At 38.2% G+C, this 17,308-nt stretch overlaps 1 protein-coding gene across 2 annotated transcripts in view; it reads right to left on the bottom strand.

Annotated features, from left to right (window-relative positions):
* Positions 1-17,308, bottom strand: part of LOC131077931 (uncharacterized) — a 129,304-nt gene that overhangs the window by 111,154 nt on the left and 842 nt on the right. For both annotated transcript variants that reach the window (XM_058015537.2, XM_058015531.2), the window contains exons 3-5: positions 15,590-16,862; positions 14,675-14,739; positions 14,397-14,455 (exon numbers count right to left, since the gene is read on the bottom strand). In XM_058015537.2, coding sequence (XP_057871520.1) covers positions 14,397-14,455; positions 14,675-14,739; positions 15,590-16,862 — 1,397 coding nt within the window. The remainder of the gene's footprint in view (positions 1-14,396; positions 14,456-14,674; positions 14,740-15,589; positions 16,863-17,308) is intronic.

Genomic DNA, 17,308 nt, shown 5'->3' with positions numbered 1-17,308 from the left:
CAAATTCGCCCAACATGCATTGAATATTCATCCATGCAAAAATCACCCCATTATGTCATAAATGATCCATCATTTCCACATGCGGTGGCTGCATGCAAAAGGAATCTGCCATAAATTCAACATGCAATGACCGGGTCGCCATTTGGTCAAATATTCTGGTAATGAATGCGCCACTCTACTGCCACGTGTTCAATAGATCCTCGCCATGCAAGTGGACCACGTCGTCGTATATCCGCTCCTGCACATCTGGAATTGTTGGAGAGGGAAAATTCGATTCAGGAAGAATTTTCTTGAAGTCTCTTCAACTTTCCTTGCTCAGGAAGGTTTTTCATCAATTCTACACATTTCCTATTTTTTAGGAAAATTTCCAAATTAGGGTTCCACGGTCCAAGAGAGAGAAAATTCTCCTACGAATCCAAATCTATAAAAAGTTTTGAAATTTGGATGTGATTTGGTGCTCGGGAAAGGATTTTTAAAAACTTTTCCTGGAAGAAATTTCTTGTTTAGTTCATCCCTGATTCCTTCCTTGCCTTAGAAATTTTATCTTCAATTCATCCTTGGATGTGATTTCTTGTTGTGGAGGAATTCTCCTTTGGAAAGAAATTTGTTTCTTACCCTGAGGAAGGAAATTCTTCATACCTTAGCCAATTTTCATGATTTCCAAGAACTATGTCCTGAAGGAAGAAATTTCAAACAATTAGTCAATTTTTCACCTTTCCTAGAATTTCTTCTTCTTGGGTGCAATTCTTCCCCGATGAAGGAATTCATCTCTTTGTGCACTGTCCATGAGAAGATCATTTTAGCGCACTCTTGTGTTCCTAGGCAGCATTTTACACTTGGTGGGGAATTCTTTCAATTCCATGGATTCCTTGCATCCCTCTATCTGGCACTCCTTCTCTCACTTGGGCGCTAAAATGCCTTGGTCAAGGACTCTTGCAATTTGCCTATTTCTCCATGCACTCTTCATTCTAGCTCCCTCCACAAGGCTGGGGCGGAAATTCCTCCTGAGGAAGGAATTCATTGTTTTGTGAATTGTCCATGTCCTCTTTTCAACATCCCTATTTTTTAGGGATCCTCCTAAAATTTAGGAGCCAGGTTCATTGGATGGAGAATTCTGCCACAATTCCGAATCTATAACAATTTCCTCATTCCAGCGAGATTCAGTGTCTAAAATTAGCAAATTCAAAAATTTGCCCTAGGGGAATTTTATTTTCTAGTCCTCCTTGACCCCTTGGATTCCATGCCTTAGGCAAGATTTCAACTTTTTAGCTTGGGCATTGAATTCACTGTGCCTTGGAATTTTCACTTTTTCACACCTTCCATGGAATGCCCATTTTGGCGCCCAATCACTCCCTTGGCTGGAATTTTCACTGGAGGAAGGATTCATGGAATTGTCCTTCTCTCCTTGGGCATGCCACTTTGGCGCCTTCCCTCATGTCTAGGCGCAAATCATACTTGGCCAAGGATTTTTTTCATTTGTCCATCCATCCTTGCCTTCTCCATTTTGGCGCCCAAGTTCACATATGGGCGGATTTTCTCATGGGCCAAGGATTCATGAAATTTTTGCGCTCATCCTTACCTCCTCCATTTTGGCGCCCAAGTCCACATCTGAGCGGATTTTCTCATGGGCCAAGGATTCATGAAATTTGTCCGCTTATCCTTGCCTCCTCCATTTTGGCGCCCAAGTCCACATCTAGGCGGATTTTCTCATGGGCCAAGGATTCATGAAATTTGTCCGCTTATCCTTGCCTCCTTCATTTTGGCACCCAAGTCCACATCTAGGTGGATTTTCACCTGGGCTGAGGATTCATGAAATTTGTAGTTCGATTTTCCAGACCTAGGACAATTTGACCCCTTTGCAATTTTGGAATGGCTTCCTGAACCTTGGTGAATTTCTGAGCTTTCCATTTTAGGCATAGGCTTCCAGCACTCGATCAATTTCTGGCATTATCTGTTGGTTGTCTGACTTTCCGAAATTAGAAATGTCTGGGAACGTCTCATCCTTATCGCCTTATCTGACTGGCCCTGCCAATACTGACTTTCCAAAAATAGAAACCTTCAAAATGTCAGCGTTAGACCCCTAGACAGGGTGCAGGAATGACTTACTATAAATAGAAACTTACTAAAAATATTAAGTTTGATTTTTGGCAAAATGAAGACATTCCAAGACCCGAGAAAATCCCTCAAAAATAGGGACTTTCTAAAAATAGAAAGTTGCTCTGTTTGGGCTCAAATTTTACTGGGAGGTTCCTTGAAGGGTCCTGATTCCAGTCGTATGTTCAGTTTCTTCATAACCCTAACAGAAACCCCTAAAATCTAGGACAAAAGGCATAAACCCAAAAAAAAGAAAAAACAGGCCCTAGACTTCACCAAACTCGCTCAAACAAAAAGCAGATTTAATCGATATGACCCCCAAACACTTGCAAAGCAGAGAGACGAACGAGATTGTTGCGAAAAGACCCCAAAAACGTAGGCCAAAAGACCGGGAGGGCCTAAAAAGTAGGGGGTCCCCATTTGGAATGGGGCGATGTGTGAAAACGTCACAACAGGCATGTTGTGACGTATTCACACATCGCCCCATTGCAAATGGGGACCCCTACTTTTTTTGCTTTTTGGGGTTTGCTTTCTAGGTTTTTAGGGTTTTGTCTGTTACCCTTTGCATTTTGAGTATCGCCAGGGGGATCACTAGGATGGCAGGCTCTGCTTGAGCCAAGGGGAGTCAGCAGGTGCTCTAGGTTAGGGTTTCTTTGAAAGTCTCCCTTTGGCCTAGTTTTTCTCTTGTTGCTATTAGTGTCTTGTTTGAGTTTTAGGAGGTCAATGAAGCTTGGTGAGTGAATATCATCTTTGAAGATCTGAGTTAGGTCAAATTGGTGAGTAATGAAGTCTGGAATGTCATCCTGATCTTCAAATGTCCTGAAATTTGGCTGTCTGGAATGTCATCCTGATCCTGAAATTTGACTAGGTCTAGAAAATTGAAAAATCCTCCAAAAACTAGATTTTGCATTATAACTCCTGGAGGTCCTAAACCACTCTCAAACATCCTGACAGTATATATGGAATATTATTTAAAGTATAAGAAAGACCAAATATGAATACTTAAATGTTATATTCCATATATGAATCCTGACGGAGAGACCAAAATGTCAAATTTCGCTCCTGACCCTTCCAAAGGGTCCAGAGCGAAATTCTCCATAAGACATTCTACTTTGACCCAAACTTAGAACTAACTCATTCCCAGGCATTATTGAGGGCAAAACACTTGTTTGGATGAAGAAATGTGAGAAATGAAGTCAAGATTTGAGCCTAAATGTGAATTTCGCTCCTGACCCTTCCAAAGGGTCCAGAGCGAAATTTTCCCTAGACACTATTTTCTCCCTTGTTTGGGCTAACATCCTTGTTCCTTGGACATGGTGGGGGTAGATTGACATGTTCTTGCCTCAGGAAGTGATTGAAAGCATTGAGTAATGAACATTTTGACCTAAGACATGGATTTCGCTCCTGACCCTTCCAAAGTGTCTAGAGCGAAATTCATATTTCCTCTATTTTGCTCTTTAACTTGACCAAGTTTGGAACTTCTAAGGCATGGTTTGGAAGACTTGGATGCATATTTGCCTTGGAGAGGAGGTTTGAGGCGATGAAATGATGGAAATCAACCTGGAAGGAGAATTTCGCTCCTAAGCCTTCCAAAGGGTCCAGAGCGAAATCCTCCATTTGACCTTCTTTTATGCCGTAAGCCCTAGGTTAGCCTTGTCTGGAGCTAGTTTGATGGTGGATTGCCTTGATTATGATGAAAGGACCTTAAAATTGATCAAGTTTGAGAGAGAATTGGATAAATGAAGAGAATTGGATAAATGAAGTGGAAAATCAACCAAGAATGAAGATTTCGCTCCTGACCCTTCCAAAGGGTCCAGAGCGAAAATCCCTATAACTATCATTTCCTTCCTAGTTTTGGCCAAGTGTTGGTTTCTAAGGCATGTTGGAAGGTGGATTGATGTGTTCTTACCTTGACAGGTGGTTGAAAGCATTGGAAGATGAAGATTTTGCCTAAAGGATGAAATTCGCTCCTGACCCTTCCAAAGGGTCCAAAGCGAAATTCATTATAAACCTCATTTGCTCCCTTGCTTAGGCTACAAACCTTGTTCCTTGGGTGGAGAGTGATGTATTTTTGCCTTCCAGAGAAGATTGGAGTTGAAGAGATGAAGAGTCAAGCCTAGAGTAGGAATTTCGCTCCTGACCCTTCCAAAGAATCCAGAGTGAAATTCCACAAAACCACTCTTTTCTCCCAGTTTTGTGCCAAGTCAAGTGTGGGTCAGGGTGAGATAGGATTGGATATGTCCTTAGGAATGACTTTGAGTTGCTAGTGATCAATAAATTTGAAGGAATTGAGCAAAAACTAGGATTTCGCTCCTAACCCTTCCAAAGGGTCCAGGGCAAATTCCTAAGATCACCTATTTCCCTTGCAAATCAAGTCAAACTTTTGATTTTTATGGCTTAGGGAAGAATGGAGCAACGTTTCCTTGACCTTTGAGGTGAGTTGAAGTGAGAGACATGATAGAATTTGTCCTAAAAAGCAAATTTCGCTCCTGACCCTTACAAAGGGTCCAGAGCGAAATTCCAAGAAGAGACCCATTTCTTCCTTGTTTGGACCAAGATCTTAGTCCCTTGGGCGTATTTGGAAGTAAATCAACATGTTTTTGCCTTAAGAAGTGAATGAGGGCGAAGGGAATGAAGAATCAAGCCTAAATCTTGAATTTCGCTCCTAACCCTTCCAAAAGGTCCAGAGCGAAAATTTTATAGGGCCTGTCCCTAGGGAGAATCTTGAGCAAACTTCATTTTAATGTCTTCTTGTTGATGATTTAAGGTAGGAAATGCTATGTTAGAATGAATTCATTATGTGTCCTTAATCACCTTTTGGTTGGTTTTGCAGATGGAAGAAGACCGGGCCAGGGTAAGGACGACCTCTTCCAGTCCATCATCATCAAGGACGTTCCACATGCACAAAGGGAGGACTCAAGGTGCTTTGAAGCGTTGGAAGACTAGGGGTGTTCAAGGAGTTCAAGTTAGCCTCAAGACCTCATTCTACCACAAGATGACAAAGAAAGGCTTTGCCAACACTTCAGGGCGAGATATGCTACTAGAGAAGGAAGACTTGACAATAAGGAAGCCTGGTCAAGCAAAGGAAGTACATCATTCATCATATCAAAGATAGAGGAGGATCAACCAAGTCACAAGCATTAGGCAAGGTGGCATCCCAATCATCATTCCTCCGATAGGATTTGTCCAACTCAGCGTGTCCAGATTCAATGTACCTGAATCATCGGGGATGGCACAAACTTCGAGGCACGTACCCCTGCTTCCTATTGGTCCTCACTCTTGGAATGTAATTTTCTCATTGGCTAGAGGAAGTTTGTTGTAACAAACCCTAATTAGGGTTTCTATCTTCTAATCCTAGCCATTGGTTCTAAGTCAATCAGAGCCGTCTATTTGTAAAGGGCTCCCTATATAAAGCCTTGGCTCCTCATTTGTAAAGGTTAATAGTTGATAGTCAGAGAATAGTTAGTAGTAAGAGAGTAGGAAATAGTTAGAGTAGAGTAGAAAGAGAAGGCAAAGATTGTTGCCAAGATATTGTTGCAAAAGACTTGTAAGCTTCATTGAAGAAATGGTGAATTCTATGGGTCGATTCAACAATTTGCATGGTCTCTATACTTCTCAAATTTGATTTCATGTTATTAGGTGAATGGAAGAAATTTGTATGACCAACGGTGAAATTCGTATATCCATACTACTAGCAGTTTGTTGATTGCAGACTTGCCTTGCGTAGTCAACTGGAATCATTCAGCGTAAGCTTAACTTCAATTATCGCTTCTTCATTGATATGCATCAACCTGACGGTGTCCATGCTTGTAGCAGTGATCTAAACATCATAAAGCTTTCCTCAGAAGATCGCACTAATCTTGTGGAGATGATCCTAGGATGTCAAAGCAAGACTTAGTTAGAATTTCATCAAAGATCATTCATTGCTCTTACGTTCTTAGCGTTAGAAATAGATCTCGTTCCAACCCTTATCCTTTTTTCCTTTTTTTAAAATCAAGGGCCAGTGAAATTCCATGTTCCAATAATATCCAAAGCAAATCAGACGTTCAGGTCGTCGAAAGTAAGTCCCCTTGTGATTCCAGCAAAATCACATCGTACTGCAAAGAGCTTATCCACACGTAGAGAACCTACATATCAGAACCTTGGAGTTACTCCGACTGATCCTTTGGCAAGATCTTCAGCAGCCGGGAAACTTTGTTCAAGAGAGGATAAGGTACCTTTAGGTATTTTATTTTGTGTTTGGTCGTGTACAAAAGACACATCAACAGGGCCCTCCTCAAAAAGTACCTTCCTAGTGGCCCCGTCACCTAGGTCCACCTAAAACCCTGCACCCAGGTCCCCACCATCTTCAGATTCAGCATCTCCCTGTTTATCCGAACCGCCAGCTGGTAAAGAGGATGGAACACCAGCTCCCTGAAGCCCCAACAGAGAACCAGCAGCAGCAGCAACCGCTTCAACCCTAGCAAGACCACCCTGAAACCCTCACTCCATAACTAGTTATCGGTGTTGAAGTTGTGGTGTGACCTTTGCTAATGATGGTAATTTTGAAGAAATAGAATGGTTTGTGGAAGGTTGGCAAATCCTAGGTGCTAGTTTTATCAAACATGAGATTATTCATTCATTGAACAAGAAGTTGAAAGGTATGGTAATTAAGCTAGGCATTGCTAAATCTTATGACAATGTTCAATGGAACTGTTTGGTTGCAATTTTAGGTGCTCTTAGCTTTGCAGAGAAATGGATTGGATAGGTCCTTAATGTCGTGACTTGAGCTCAGTTCTCCATACTAGTTAATAGCAGTCCAACAAGCATTTTTAAACACTCAAAAGGTATTCCGCAAGTTGATCCCTTATCCCCTTATCTCTTATCCCCTTGACCAAGGGTTGTTCGAAGGAGGATAGACTAGCCAATCTTGGTGTTTCTCAATCAATGGCCCCAATGACACACAAGCAATTTGTTGATGATACTATTCTATTGGTTCAGTGTCAATTGCTAAACCTTAGACATGGAGAGAGATTTGAGTGCATTATGAATCGGACTTTGGTCAGCTCATAAATGAAGACAAATCCAAAGTTCTCTTCTTCAGTGTTGCTAATGCCTTCAAGGGAGAATTTTTGAGATCATGTGCTTTTGTGTGGCCTCTCTTCTGTCTGAAATTGTAAATACTTGGTCATTCCCCTTTTTACCAAAATTTGTCACATTAATTTGTTGGAGGAAGAGGTATTCAAAATTTGGGATCTGCTGGCAGTTTGGTGTTTAAAGTGATTGACTCTACTGTCTTGCAACTCATTTGATTAAGATTATGGTGGTTTTGCAAGCTATCCAAATTTATTTGTTGTATATCCTCCCTGCCCCTAAAGCAGCGTTAAGAAAGATTAATTGTACTTTTAAAAATTTCCTTTGGCATGGATCCAATAAAAATAAGATATTTTCTTTGCTAACTTGGGAAAACATCTATGGATTAAGGCATGGGGATTTGGGTGATGGGATGTCAGTAGACTTTTGATTGGATTCTTGGTTGGGCAACCTGCCTCTAAGTAGTAACCCTGGTTTAGATTAGACTAGGGATTGTTTGGTGACGATATGGGGATTGAAGGTGTGTGACTGTTGGGTCAGCAGTGGCAGGGGTGATTGAAGATTTGAGGGGCTTCCTCTCCCCCAAGATCAAAAGGAGTTGTTAGTTTGCTTGTTAAAAGATATCAGGATCCCCCTTCTTAATAGACCAGATACTGTTCAATGGATTTGTGACTCTTTTGGAGGACATTTGGTGAAGGTTGGGTATAGCCTTCTGAAGAACCAACGGTTTCCACCACTTTAGTGACCTGTTTAACTTAATTTGGTGTAAGGAAGCGCCCCTCCCCCCGCCCCCAAAGTGTAACGCCTTTGCATAGCTGGCAGCACTAAACACAATTCTAACTTCCAATGATTTGTTTGAGCAATATTTTCATGGTCCTTCATAGTATGCGCTTTGTCTGCACTCAAAGGAGTCAATGGATCATTTGCTGCTCCATTGTCCATATCCTATGGAATCATATTTTGGACTTGATATACTTGTGTTGGGTTACTCCTACTTCTCTTTGTCTACTTCTTTGCAGCTTGCCTACGGGATTGCAATGGCTCAATCCCTTTTTGAAGATAGCCTTGATATGTTCTCTTTGGGATATTTGGATGGAGCAAAATAATTATATTTTCAATGATATCTTGTTGTCATGGCAGGAATGTTGGCAAAATCTTTTGGCCACTATTAGAGCGTATGCCCTCCCTTTGCTTAAGACAAGGTAGGATCCTTTTGGGTCATGATCTACTTATTCTTCAAAAAGTGGAACATTGAGGTTCTTATTCCAATTAAAGAGCTAAGAGATAAGCTTTCAGCAGGAAATAACATGGTTTGGATGCATCCCCATCAAGCCTTTGTAAGTTGAACTTTAATGGTGGTTCTAGGGGCATCCTAATCTAACTGATGTTAGTTTGGTTATTAGGAACAAAAGTGGTGATTTTGTTCATGGTGGATACTTTTTTCTCATATGTCACACTAATAATTAGGCAGAATGGGAAGTTGTTTCTTGGATGGCTTTAGCTGCTTCTCTTGGTTGTCAAGGGCTGGTGGTGGGAGGGGATTCCTTGATTGTGATTAAAGGTCTCTGTAAGGGCACTTGTCCAAATTCAAAAAAATAGTGTTTTCTAGAGTAAACTCTGGAGCTTAGAAATTTATTTGATGAAGTTGTGTGTTTCCATTGCCATAGGGAAGCCAATTTTAATAGCTAATTGAACTTGTTGGCTAATGCTATGTGGATGAGGAGTCGCTCTCAACCCTTTTTAGTCAGCAGGTCGTTTCATGGATGATGCTAGATGAGTCGTCGGTTTTTAAGCCTCCCTGGTTATTTTCTTGTGTTTTAACCTTGGGCCACATGGAGGCCTTCTGAAAAGCCTTGAAGCATCATCATTCAAAGTTAATGCCTCCTACTTTGATTGGCTTACAAGGGTAGTAGTTGGCACTTGTATGAAGAATCATCCAATTTTGTAAAGAATAGGCACATATTACTGCCTGAGAATGGGCAAGAGTGAGTATATGATGCAGAGTTCCCTGTTTTTTACGACAGTTGTCTTGGTTCTTTGTGTGTCTATGAGACTATGAATGGCCGTATTAGCAAGCAAGGTGGCTAGCATTGGTGGTAGCTTACTCTTGTGGTGTGCCCCCAAATATGGCTTGTCAATGTGGTTTTGCAAAATTTAGGGAATCCTTTATAAAGGGAAGGGCTTCCGACTGATCTTGGAGTTTCATTTTAATTGCAGTGATCGAGCAGCTCTTGGCTTTGTCAATGTGATTTTGTGAAATCTAGGAAACCCTTTATAAGGGGAAGGCTTCCAACAGGTGTTTGAGTTAATTGCAATGATCAAGGAGCTCTTGGCTCTGCCAAAGAAGTTTTAGGCAAGGCAAGCATTGGAGGAGATGATCTCCTTATTAGTCAAAAGCAACCATTAGAGAGGATTTTGTGCAAATATTCAATGGTATTGATGAAAATAAAGCATAGGATTTGGTTTTCCAAAGGTTAGGAATGAAGGGCTGAAATTCCTCACCTCTTTGGAGGATGTTGGCCTAGCAAGGAAGGAAATTTTAGTTATTTATACGGAATTCAGATAGCTGAAGATCTTCTGTCATGTCCCCTCCTTGATCGTTATATATCCTAAATGAATCAACTATCATTATTAGTTAATATAATAATTAACAACAAATGATTATTTGAAATTTGTTTATTTATTAAAATTATTATTTAATTAATATATATTAATATTCATTACTAATAATATCTTTGAAATATTAAAAAAATAAAAATATATATAAATAGTATATTATAAACATAATTAATATATTATAAATTGTAAACATAAATTACATATTTATATATATAAATGATTAAATGAAATAATAAATTAATTAAAAAATAAATATATAAGAAAGAATAATTATTGACTAATCATATTTAGAATACCGCTGTGTTAAGAGTCAAGACGGTTCACGTTTAGTGCCAAAATGAATCCAATACCTTTTAAGCATCCACCGCTTGGTAGCTTACGAAATGGCACGATATTGATTATGTCTAATCACTGACAGAGTGAGTCAAATTAAGTAAAGGGATGCCTAAATAATAAAATTATGATAAATAATTATACGATAGTGATTAGGAAGAAGGCTAATCGTAAACCATATAGATAGCTAACCAATTACATATTGGAAGAGGAAATCAACATAAGGTTAAGAACATTGGTTAGTATAATGAAGTGGTGAGATTATAACTTGTGAATGAAGCGGTGCGATTGTAATGTGTAAATATATATTATTAATCATTCCATTGCCAAAGGGCATTGAATTGGTTTATATATGGCTTTCTATTCCAGAGGGAAGAGAATTATATATGTATATATATTGGAACAGATATAGCATGCGTTAAGATCAGATAAGGAGTGATATAATAAGTATGGTGTGGAAGAGGAAGATCTAACTTACATACACCAGCCAATGTGTATATAAATTATAAAGAGAATAAATCATTCAAAGACAGATTTACAAAGGGGATACATATGATGGGGAACCACCGATCAGAACACAACAGAATAGTATTAAGCTACGGCGGTAGTATCCTTGACCTTGATGGTATGCGTGGGGATATACTTTCACTATATGAAATCCGATAATGTTTCCTTGCAGAGGTTAATATTAATGAAAATATTAACAGAGTGCAATATATTTAATAAGGATATCAAGACAGTGGCAGACCAAATCTGACATGCATCAGATCTGTTTGCCAATACCAGCCCCTAAACACATTACTAATTAGGATTGTTTTTTACGTGGTAATAGTATAGTAATAATATAAAAGGATACTAGTAAATCCGTAAATAATTGGTAATACTATTTAATTCATATATATATACTCATACTCAAATCAGAATAAGAGTAATATAATGATTGTAAATATAATCGTTGTAAATATAGATATTGATAATAATAGATATTAATATAATAGTTATGGTTACATAATGCTTTTGGAAACTACTCTGTAATATCACGTAATAATTCATACAAATAATAATTAATAAATGCGTAAAGGATTTATATGAAGCAGAATAAGATTGATTATTTAATATGGTAAGTTAGCAAGTAAGTGATAGACTAAAGAAAGATCGAATATAACAGATTTGACTCGTGTAAGATAGACTTGACTCTTAAAGAAAGATCGAATATCACAGATTTGACTCGTGTAAGATAGACTTGACTCTTAAAGAAAGATCGAATATCACAGATTTGACTCGTATAAGATAGACTTGACTCTTAATCAAGTTAGTTTAAGTCATTAGTATTTTGAAAATAGATTGATTATGGTTGAATTAGACCAAATCCGAGTAGGGGACATTACATCTTCTCTATGGATTTAGGCTGAGTGGTCAATAATTTAATGGTTGCCCACAATAATGAGAATTCGGAAGTTCTGGTTATGTTTACAATGCTTTTGCTGGAAGCAAACATTTTAGTTGTTGTGAAGGATTCAGCTGGATGGGGACTCGATTCTATTGGTGAGGTGATTGGTCAGGGAGCATGTGTGTAATGCAATGCATTGTCTTGTGTTCTCGTGGGTGAGAGTCCTGTTGGTTTTGCATTGCAAGTTTTTGCTTTCAATTTCAATTGGAATGGTCATTTTTTTGTAACTGCTACCTTTTTCATGGACGGGGTTCCCCTATAGATCTCCCACTAATTAATCAAGAAAAAGTGTTCTTGTTATAAGTCTAGGCTGCAAAAAACCAAATATATGTTTAGGTGTTCATGGTGTTGTTGGAATATAAAGTAGATGGGCATCTTGAATTCATTTCAATCCAGCACTGGTGAAATTAGTTGTGAAAGCATTCTGCACATAAAGAAGATCGACTTGTAATTGTAAATTATATATATGAGAGAGAGAAAGAGGGAGAGGGAGAGGGAGATAGGCGATTAGAGTCTGGAATATGAGGACCAAAGTAAACATGATACATCCTAGCAGTACATTAAACACACTGAAATAGGAAGGTGGCATACCAAGAGATGATGCATGAAGATAATCACATTTTCCCTTGTTCAGAGGATGATGTTATTGTCAAAGTTGTTACAGCAAGAACACTGTTTAGCAATCTAAAATATAATGACTTATCTTCAAGAATTAGGCTACCAAAAACTTGAATAATATTTATATTCAGTGGCAACTTGGAAACCTTGTGATTACAACCTGCTCAATGCACAACAACTCTTCTTAGATGTAGTAAAGTTGCTGGCTCTATGTTCATAAATTATTAAATAGTGTATCCAAACCTTAATGTCTTGACAGAAATAATTTTGTTTAAACAGTCTTAGCCTTGGCAGACAAACTGATAGATAGTGATAAAGAAAAATGAACCTGTGTATTCCAAAAATTAAACTTGTGGATCCCAGCTATTAATAATTTGTCTCCTTAGAACCTAATTAGTAATTAATAAACCCAGCCCATGGACCATGGTTGATAAACATGTTGAACTAGAACCTGTACTAAGATACTTAACTTTTCCAGTAAGTTGTTTCTTTAATGGGATTTTATCATCTCTAATCTCTTACACTTAGACTGTACTCAAATTATACTTGAAAAAAAGCCTGTACCTCCAGGATATGTCCATAATGTGCTGAAGATTTTATTAAAGCAAAGCCATGGTTTTGAACAATCGAAGAGTCGAGAAGGTCAAGTCACTAGATAACAGTTAGGTAACTTCAATTTATGTAATGTCCCCTTTTGGAATGTCTTAATATATCAGAATATTTACTTTGATTCCACACACTCACGCTGTCTAAACTTTGCAATTAAACTATGTAAAGGAGAATAAGAATAATATCACAAGAGCAGATCTAATAAATTGATAAGATTCAAGGAGTTCCCAATCGATGATCCTGTTTATAAAGATTCTGAATGCCCTCTTATATCTTGTAGATGGAATGATGAGTTGCATTCAGAAGTCATGTCTTATTACCAACCCTTTCCCGTGGTACTAATCGCACCACTTCATGAATATCACTAATTGCTGCATTTATAATTCAAATTAGTTTACACATAATGAACATTTGATGCTTGATCGCATCCTTTTCATTATTCCATGAATATCGAATATAATCGTGTCTCTTCATAATGAAATCAATTAGTTCTGGTTTGATAATATTAATGCTGCATAATACGGATTAGTCTGTTTATCGATATGCTTAAACAAGTCCCTGAGATATTAAACAATCTTCTTGTAATTATATCGTATCTATCCATCTTTGACATAATCGCTGCTCCTTATCAATCACTAACATTTATCTGGTTGGTCACTCTGTGATACTCCATGATCGGTAAAGTCTTCCTCCTTGCTCGTACCATTTCTATGTGGATGAATGAACCAACTTCTCCTGTAACGCAAGACTAACCTTTGTAATGTATCACGATTCACAACTACATATAAATATCGAACTATACCCTCATTATTTACTAGCTATTAGCTGTTCCAAGCGGTATTATAATTTGTCCTCAATTGAACCGTCGGTGATAATTGCTCTCACATAATCTCTTGCTCGGCACAGTAGAATATAATCGGTATGCTTTGTGGACGGTGATTTTTGGCTTCACTCTCAGTATACTCACCTAACGTATTTGCAGCTGACCCCTGATGTGTAAATGATTCTGAGAATATTGATGCCACGTCAAGGATTTCCCGAGACTTCTAAATGTTTGTTTGCCGCAGTTAAAGATAAGTTCTTGAAATTCTGATCGTTCATTCTCATTGTATCCAATCACTGCATTTTTTAGATGTCTTTGTTTGATACTAATGGTTTGTATCATTCATATTCTCTTCTTGTTTATTGCTTTTATGGTCAACCACAAGTTTGAATTTTATTTTCAAATTCGTCTCCATAGGAGACTTCTCAAATTTGAATGACCTCAGCGGGTAATGTTTATGGAAACTAATCTTAGTTTGAGAATGGGACATTACAATGGACTATGTGGTTAAAGAAATAGGAGATACAAATACTGGCATTATTCTTAAAGCTACGCAATTCTAAACCAAAAGATATACCAATGTTAAAATATTTGAAAAACAAAATTGCTTGAATTTTGATCACTTATTAGTACATTTTGGTACAAGTGTAAATTCTCCAACTGCTGTGCTTCCAGGAAAATAGTAGCTTTTGGCTTAACAGACAATATACTACTTCCTATTTGAGATACTGGTTAACATGACTGCTAGAAACTTTTACAGCAAAGACAATCAAATACCTCTGGCTTTGGTTGTCCCTCCTGCAATTGCAAAAATTCTTCCCTGCCTAGTCTTTTACCTATAGCGATATACAAAATGGGCATTAGCTCAGATCAGATGTATAACTTTTTCAAAAAATCATCCAAACACCAAAAATGCAAAATTTTGGCACATTTCAAACATTAATCGCTATAAACCAATCTTTTAAGATAATTTGCCGGCTCAAACAACATCTTTGAATGGACATAAGTTCTTACATGAATGATACAAATAGTGCTGGAAAAGATAGACTTTCTACCTCTCTTGTCACGGTAAATGGTCTCAGCACCACGCCCAGTTAGGGAAGAATCCATCTTTGAGAATCTGCAAGGGGTAAAGTTCATTCCAATTAATTGAAACATCAACTCGGATCTTCAGAAACATATTCTCACCTAAAATGCAAATCCAACTTTGTGTCTAAACATTTCCAGATATGCACAAACAAGATTTTCAACAGTTTATATCTTTAAAAACAAATTCCCAGTACTAAGCTGATGAGTAGTATCATTATCAAACGTGAAATTCATTTCAACCAATATCGTTATTAAAATTGGGTGTATGCAGTAAAAGAAAGAACCCAACCAACCACATGCAACGAATGAGTCAAATTGAAACACTTTCATGCACTGCATGAAATGGCATATCTAATTACAACATTCTGTCATCAAACAAATGAGTTAGAGCTCCAGGTATTGCAGCACCACTCATAAGGGATGCATTGATAAATCATAAAAGTGACAAAAGGGCAGAGAAATTGATATCAGTTAGTCTTATAAGGGCTAACTCCACAATGAAGGGACAAATCCAGCTTGCTTAAATAAAAAATTGCTAAAGAACTGCAGGTTCACGTGGAGGGATATTTAACTAAAAAAGATTGTCATATTACAGCCCTAGGTCAACATCTTCAAGAAAGGTAACAAATCCTTCAAAAGCAAAAACCTACTGAACTTGAGTGAATCTCATGCAAAGATGAAAAATTGTTAACACTCTTTCAACACAGTAGTTTAGACAAAAACTTAGAAGGCAAATTAGATAATTGAACACAGGCAAATTAGACACTAGTTTAGCAACAACATTATGTTTGAGATTTATGTGTAAGCTTTTACACAAGCCTTATATGTCACAAATTCAAAATTTATAACAATTCGGAGAGAGAGAGAGAGAGAGAGAGAACCTTTGGGTCTCCTCTCTTTTCTTTTGATCAGTTTCCACTTTAAGATCTTTTCCAGTGCGTAATCCAGCACTGGTTCCATCACCCATTATTTCCTTACTTTTGGTCTTATTCATCACATGTCTCTCTGACAAAGTTTCATGAGCAGTTCCACTAGAAGGAACAGTCTGTCTTTTTGTTGGAGAATCACCATCTCTTCTAGAAGAATTGTGGCGTATCCTTCTTGGTGGTGAAAAATCAAGATCTTTGACATGTGCATTTCTAGCATGAGAATGATGCTGAAAGGAAGAATCCTTTCCATCAGGAGAATCATGTCGAGTCTTTGATAGTGGAAATGAATCTGACAAGCCAACATTCTTTTGGCGCCTTCTTGGAGGTGACAAATCTACTGGCTTGGTCCAAACCTTTTGTTGGGGCAACTCATCAGGGGAATCATGCCTAAGATTCATTTGTGGCGGACAATCCAGGGAACCAACATCCTTCTGGCGCTTTCTTGGAGGTGACAAATCTGGAGATTTATTCGGAATCTTCTGTGTGCGATATAAGTCAGGAGAATCATGTCGAACCTTCATTTGAGAAACCGGTCCAGGGAAACCAACATCCTTTTGGTGCCGCCTTGGAGGTGACAAATCTGGAGACTTAGTGGAAAACTTTCGTCTTGGAGATTGATCAGGAGAGTCATTTTGAAACTTCATTTGTGCCAGTCTATCTGAATTAGCATCCTTTTGGTGCCGCCTTGGAGGCGACAAATCTGGAGACATGGTGGAGAACTTTCGTCTGGGAGATTGATCAGGAGAGTCGTTTTGAAACTTCATTTGTGCCAATCTATCTAAATTAACATCCTTTTGGCGCCGCCTTGGAGGTGACAAATCTGGAGACTTGGTGGAGAACTTTTGTCTGGGAGATTGATCAGGGGAATCATGGCGAACCTTTTTTTGTGGCAATGGATGTAAGGAACCAAAGTCTCTTTGGCGCTCTCTTGAAGGCAATAAATCTGGAGACTCTGTCCATGCCTTCTGAGGAGCAGATATGTCGAGAGAATCATGTTGAACCTTCTTTTGTGCCAAAAAAGAAGAATCATTAACAGTCAATTCTGACGAGAAGTCATCAAGTTCATGGTTTGACGATTTTTCGGTTATATCCCTCTGATGAACACTTCCATGATTTTTATTTGGTAAAGATGAAAGGCTATTAAGATGGGCAGAAGGCAGTTCACTGTTATTTGGAGGATCTGTAGAGCCCTGTTCTTTTAAAATGAAATCATCTGACTGTAACTCTGCAATAAAAAAGAATGATAATAAATCCCATTACTGCATGATGAGCTTCAAACTGGCCCAGAATTGAACCAACGGAATAGAATAAAAATAGCTAATGAGAAAGATTTGCTGTCTGATATTATCTCCAAGTCTCAAAAACCACAGCCTATGTATAAGAAAAGAACTTCTATACAATTTAATGAAACAATTTTAAATTGGTATTGGACACCTTCAAGCTTGTTAAGATGTTCAACTTATTCTTTGTTTTTATGAAAATCAAAACTTATTCATTCATTGCACCAAATTCACCGGGAGCACAATCCCATCTCGTTAATTCCTATGGTGTCCTGTTAGTCTATTTATGAGCCATTCAACTTCACCAAAATTTCATTCCTCGATCCTTATCTCTTGGCGGAAGGAGGTTGATGCTAAAAGTTTATTGTAATGTCTATCCTCTCAATAAAAG

The sequence above is a fragment of the Cryptomeria japonica genome, chromosome 6 (assembly GCF_030272615.1).
Source record: "Cryptomeria japonica chromosome 6, Sugi_1.0, whole genome shotgun sequence".
NCBI classification, from domain to species: Eukaryota; Viridiplantae; Streptophyta; class Pinopsida; order Cupressales; family Cupressaceae; genus Cryptomeria; species Cryptomeria japonica.
The sequence above is the reverse complement of the archived record's forward strand: the minus strand, read 5'-3'. Positions and strand labels throughout refer to the sequence as shown.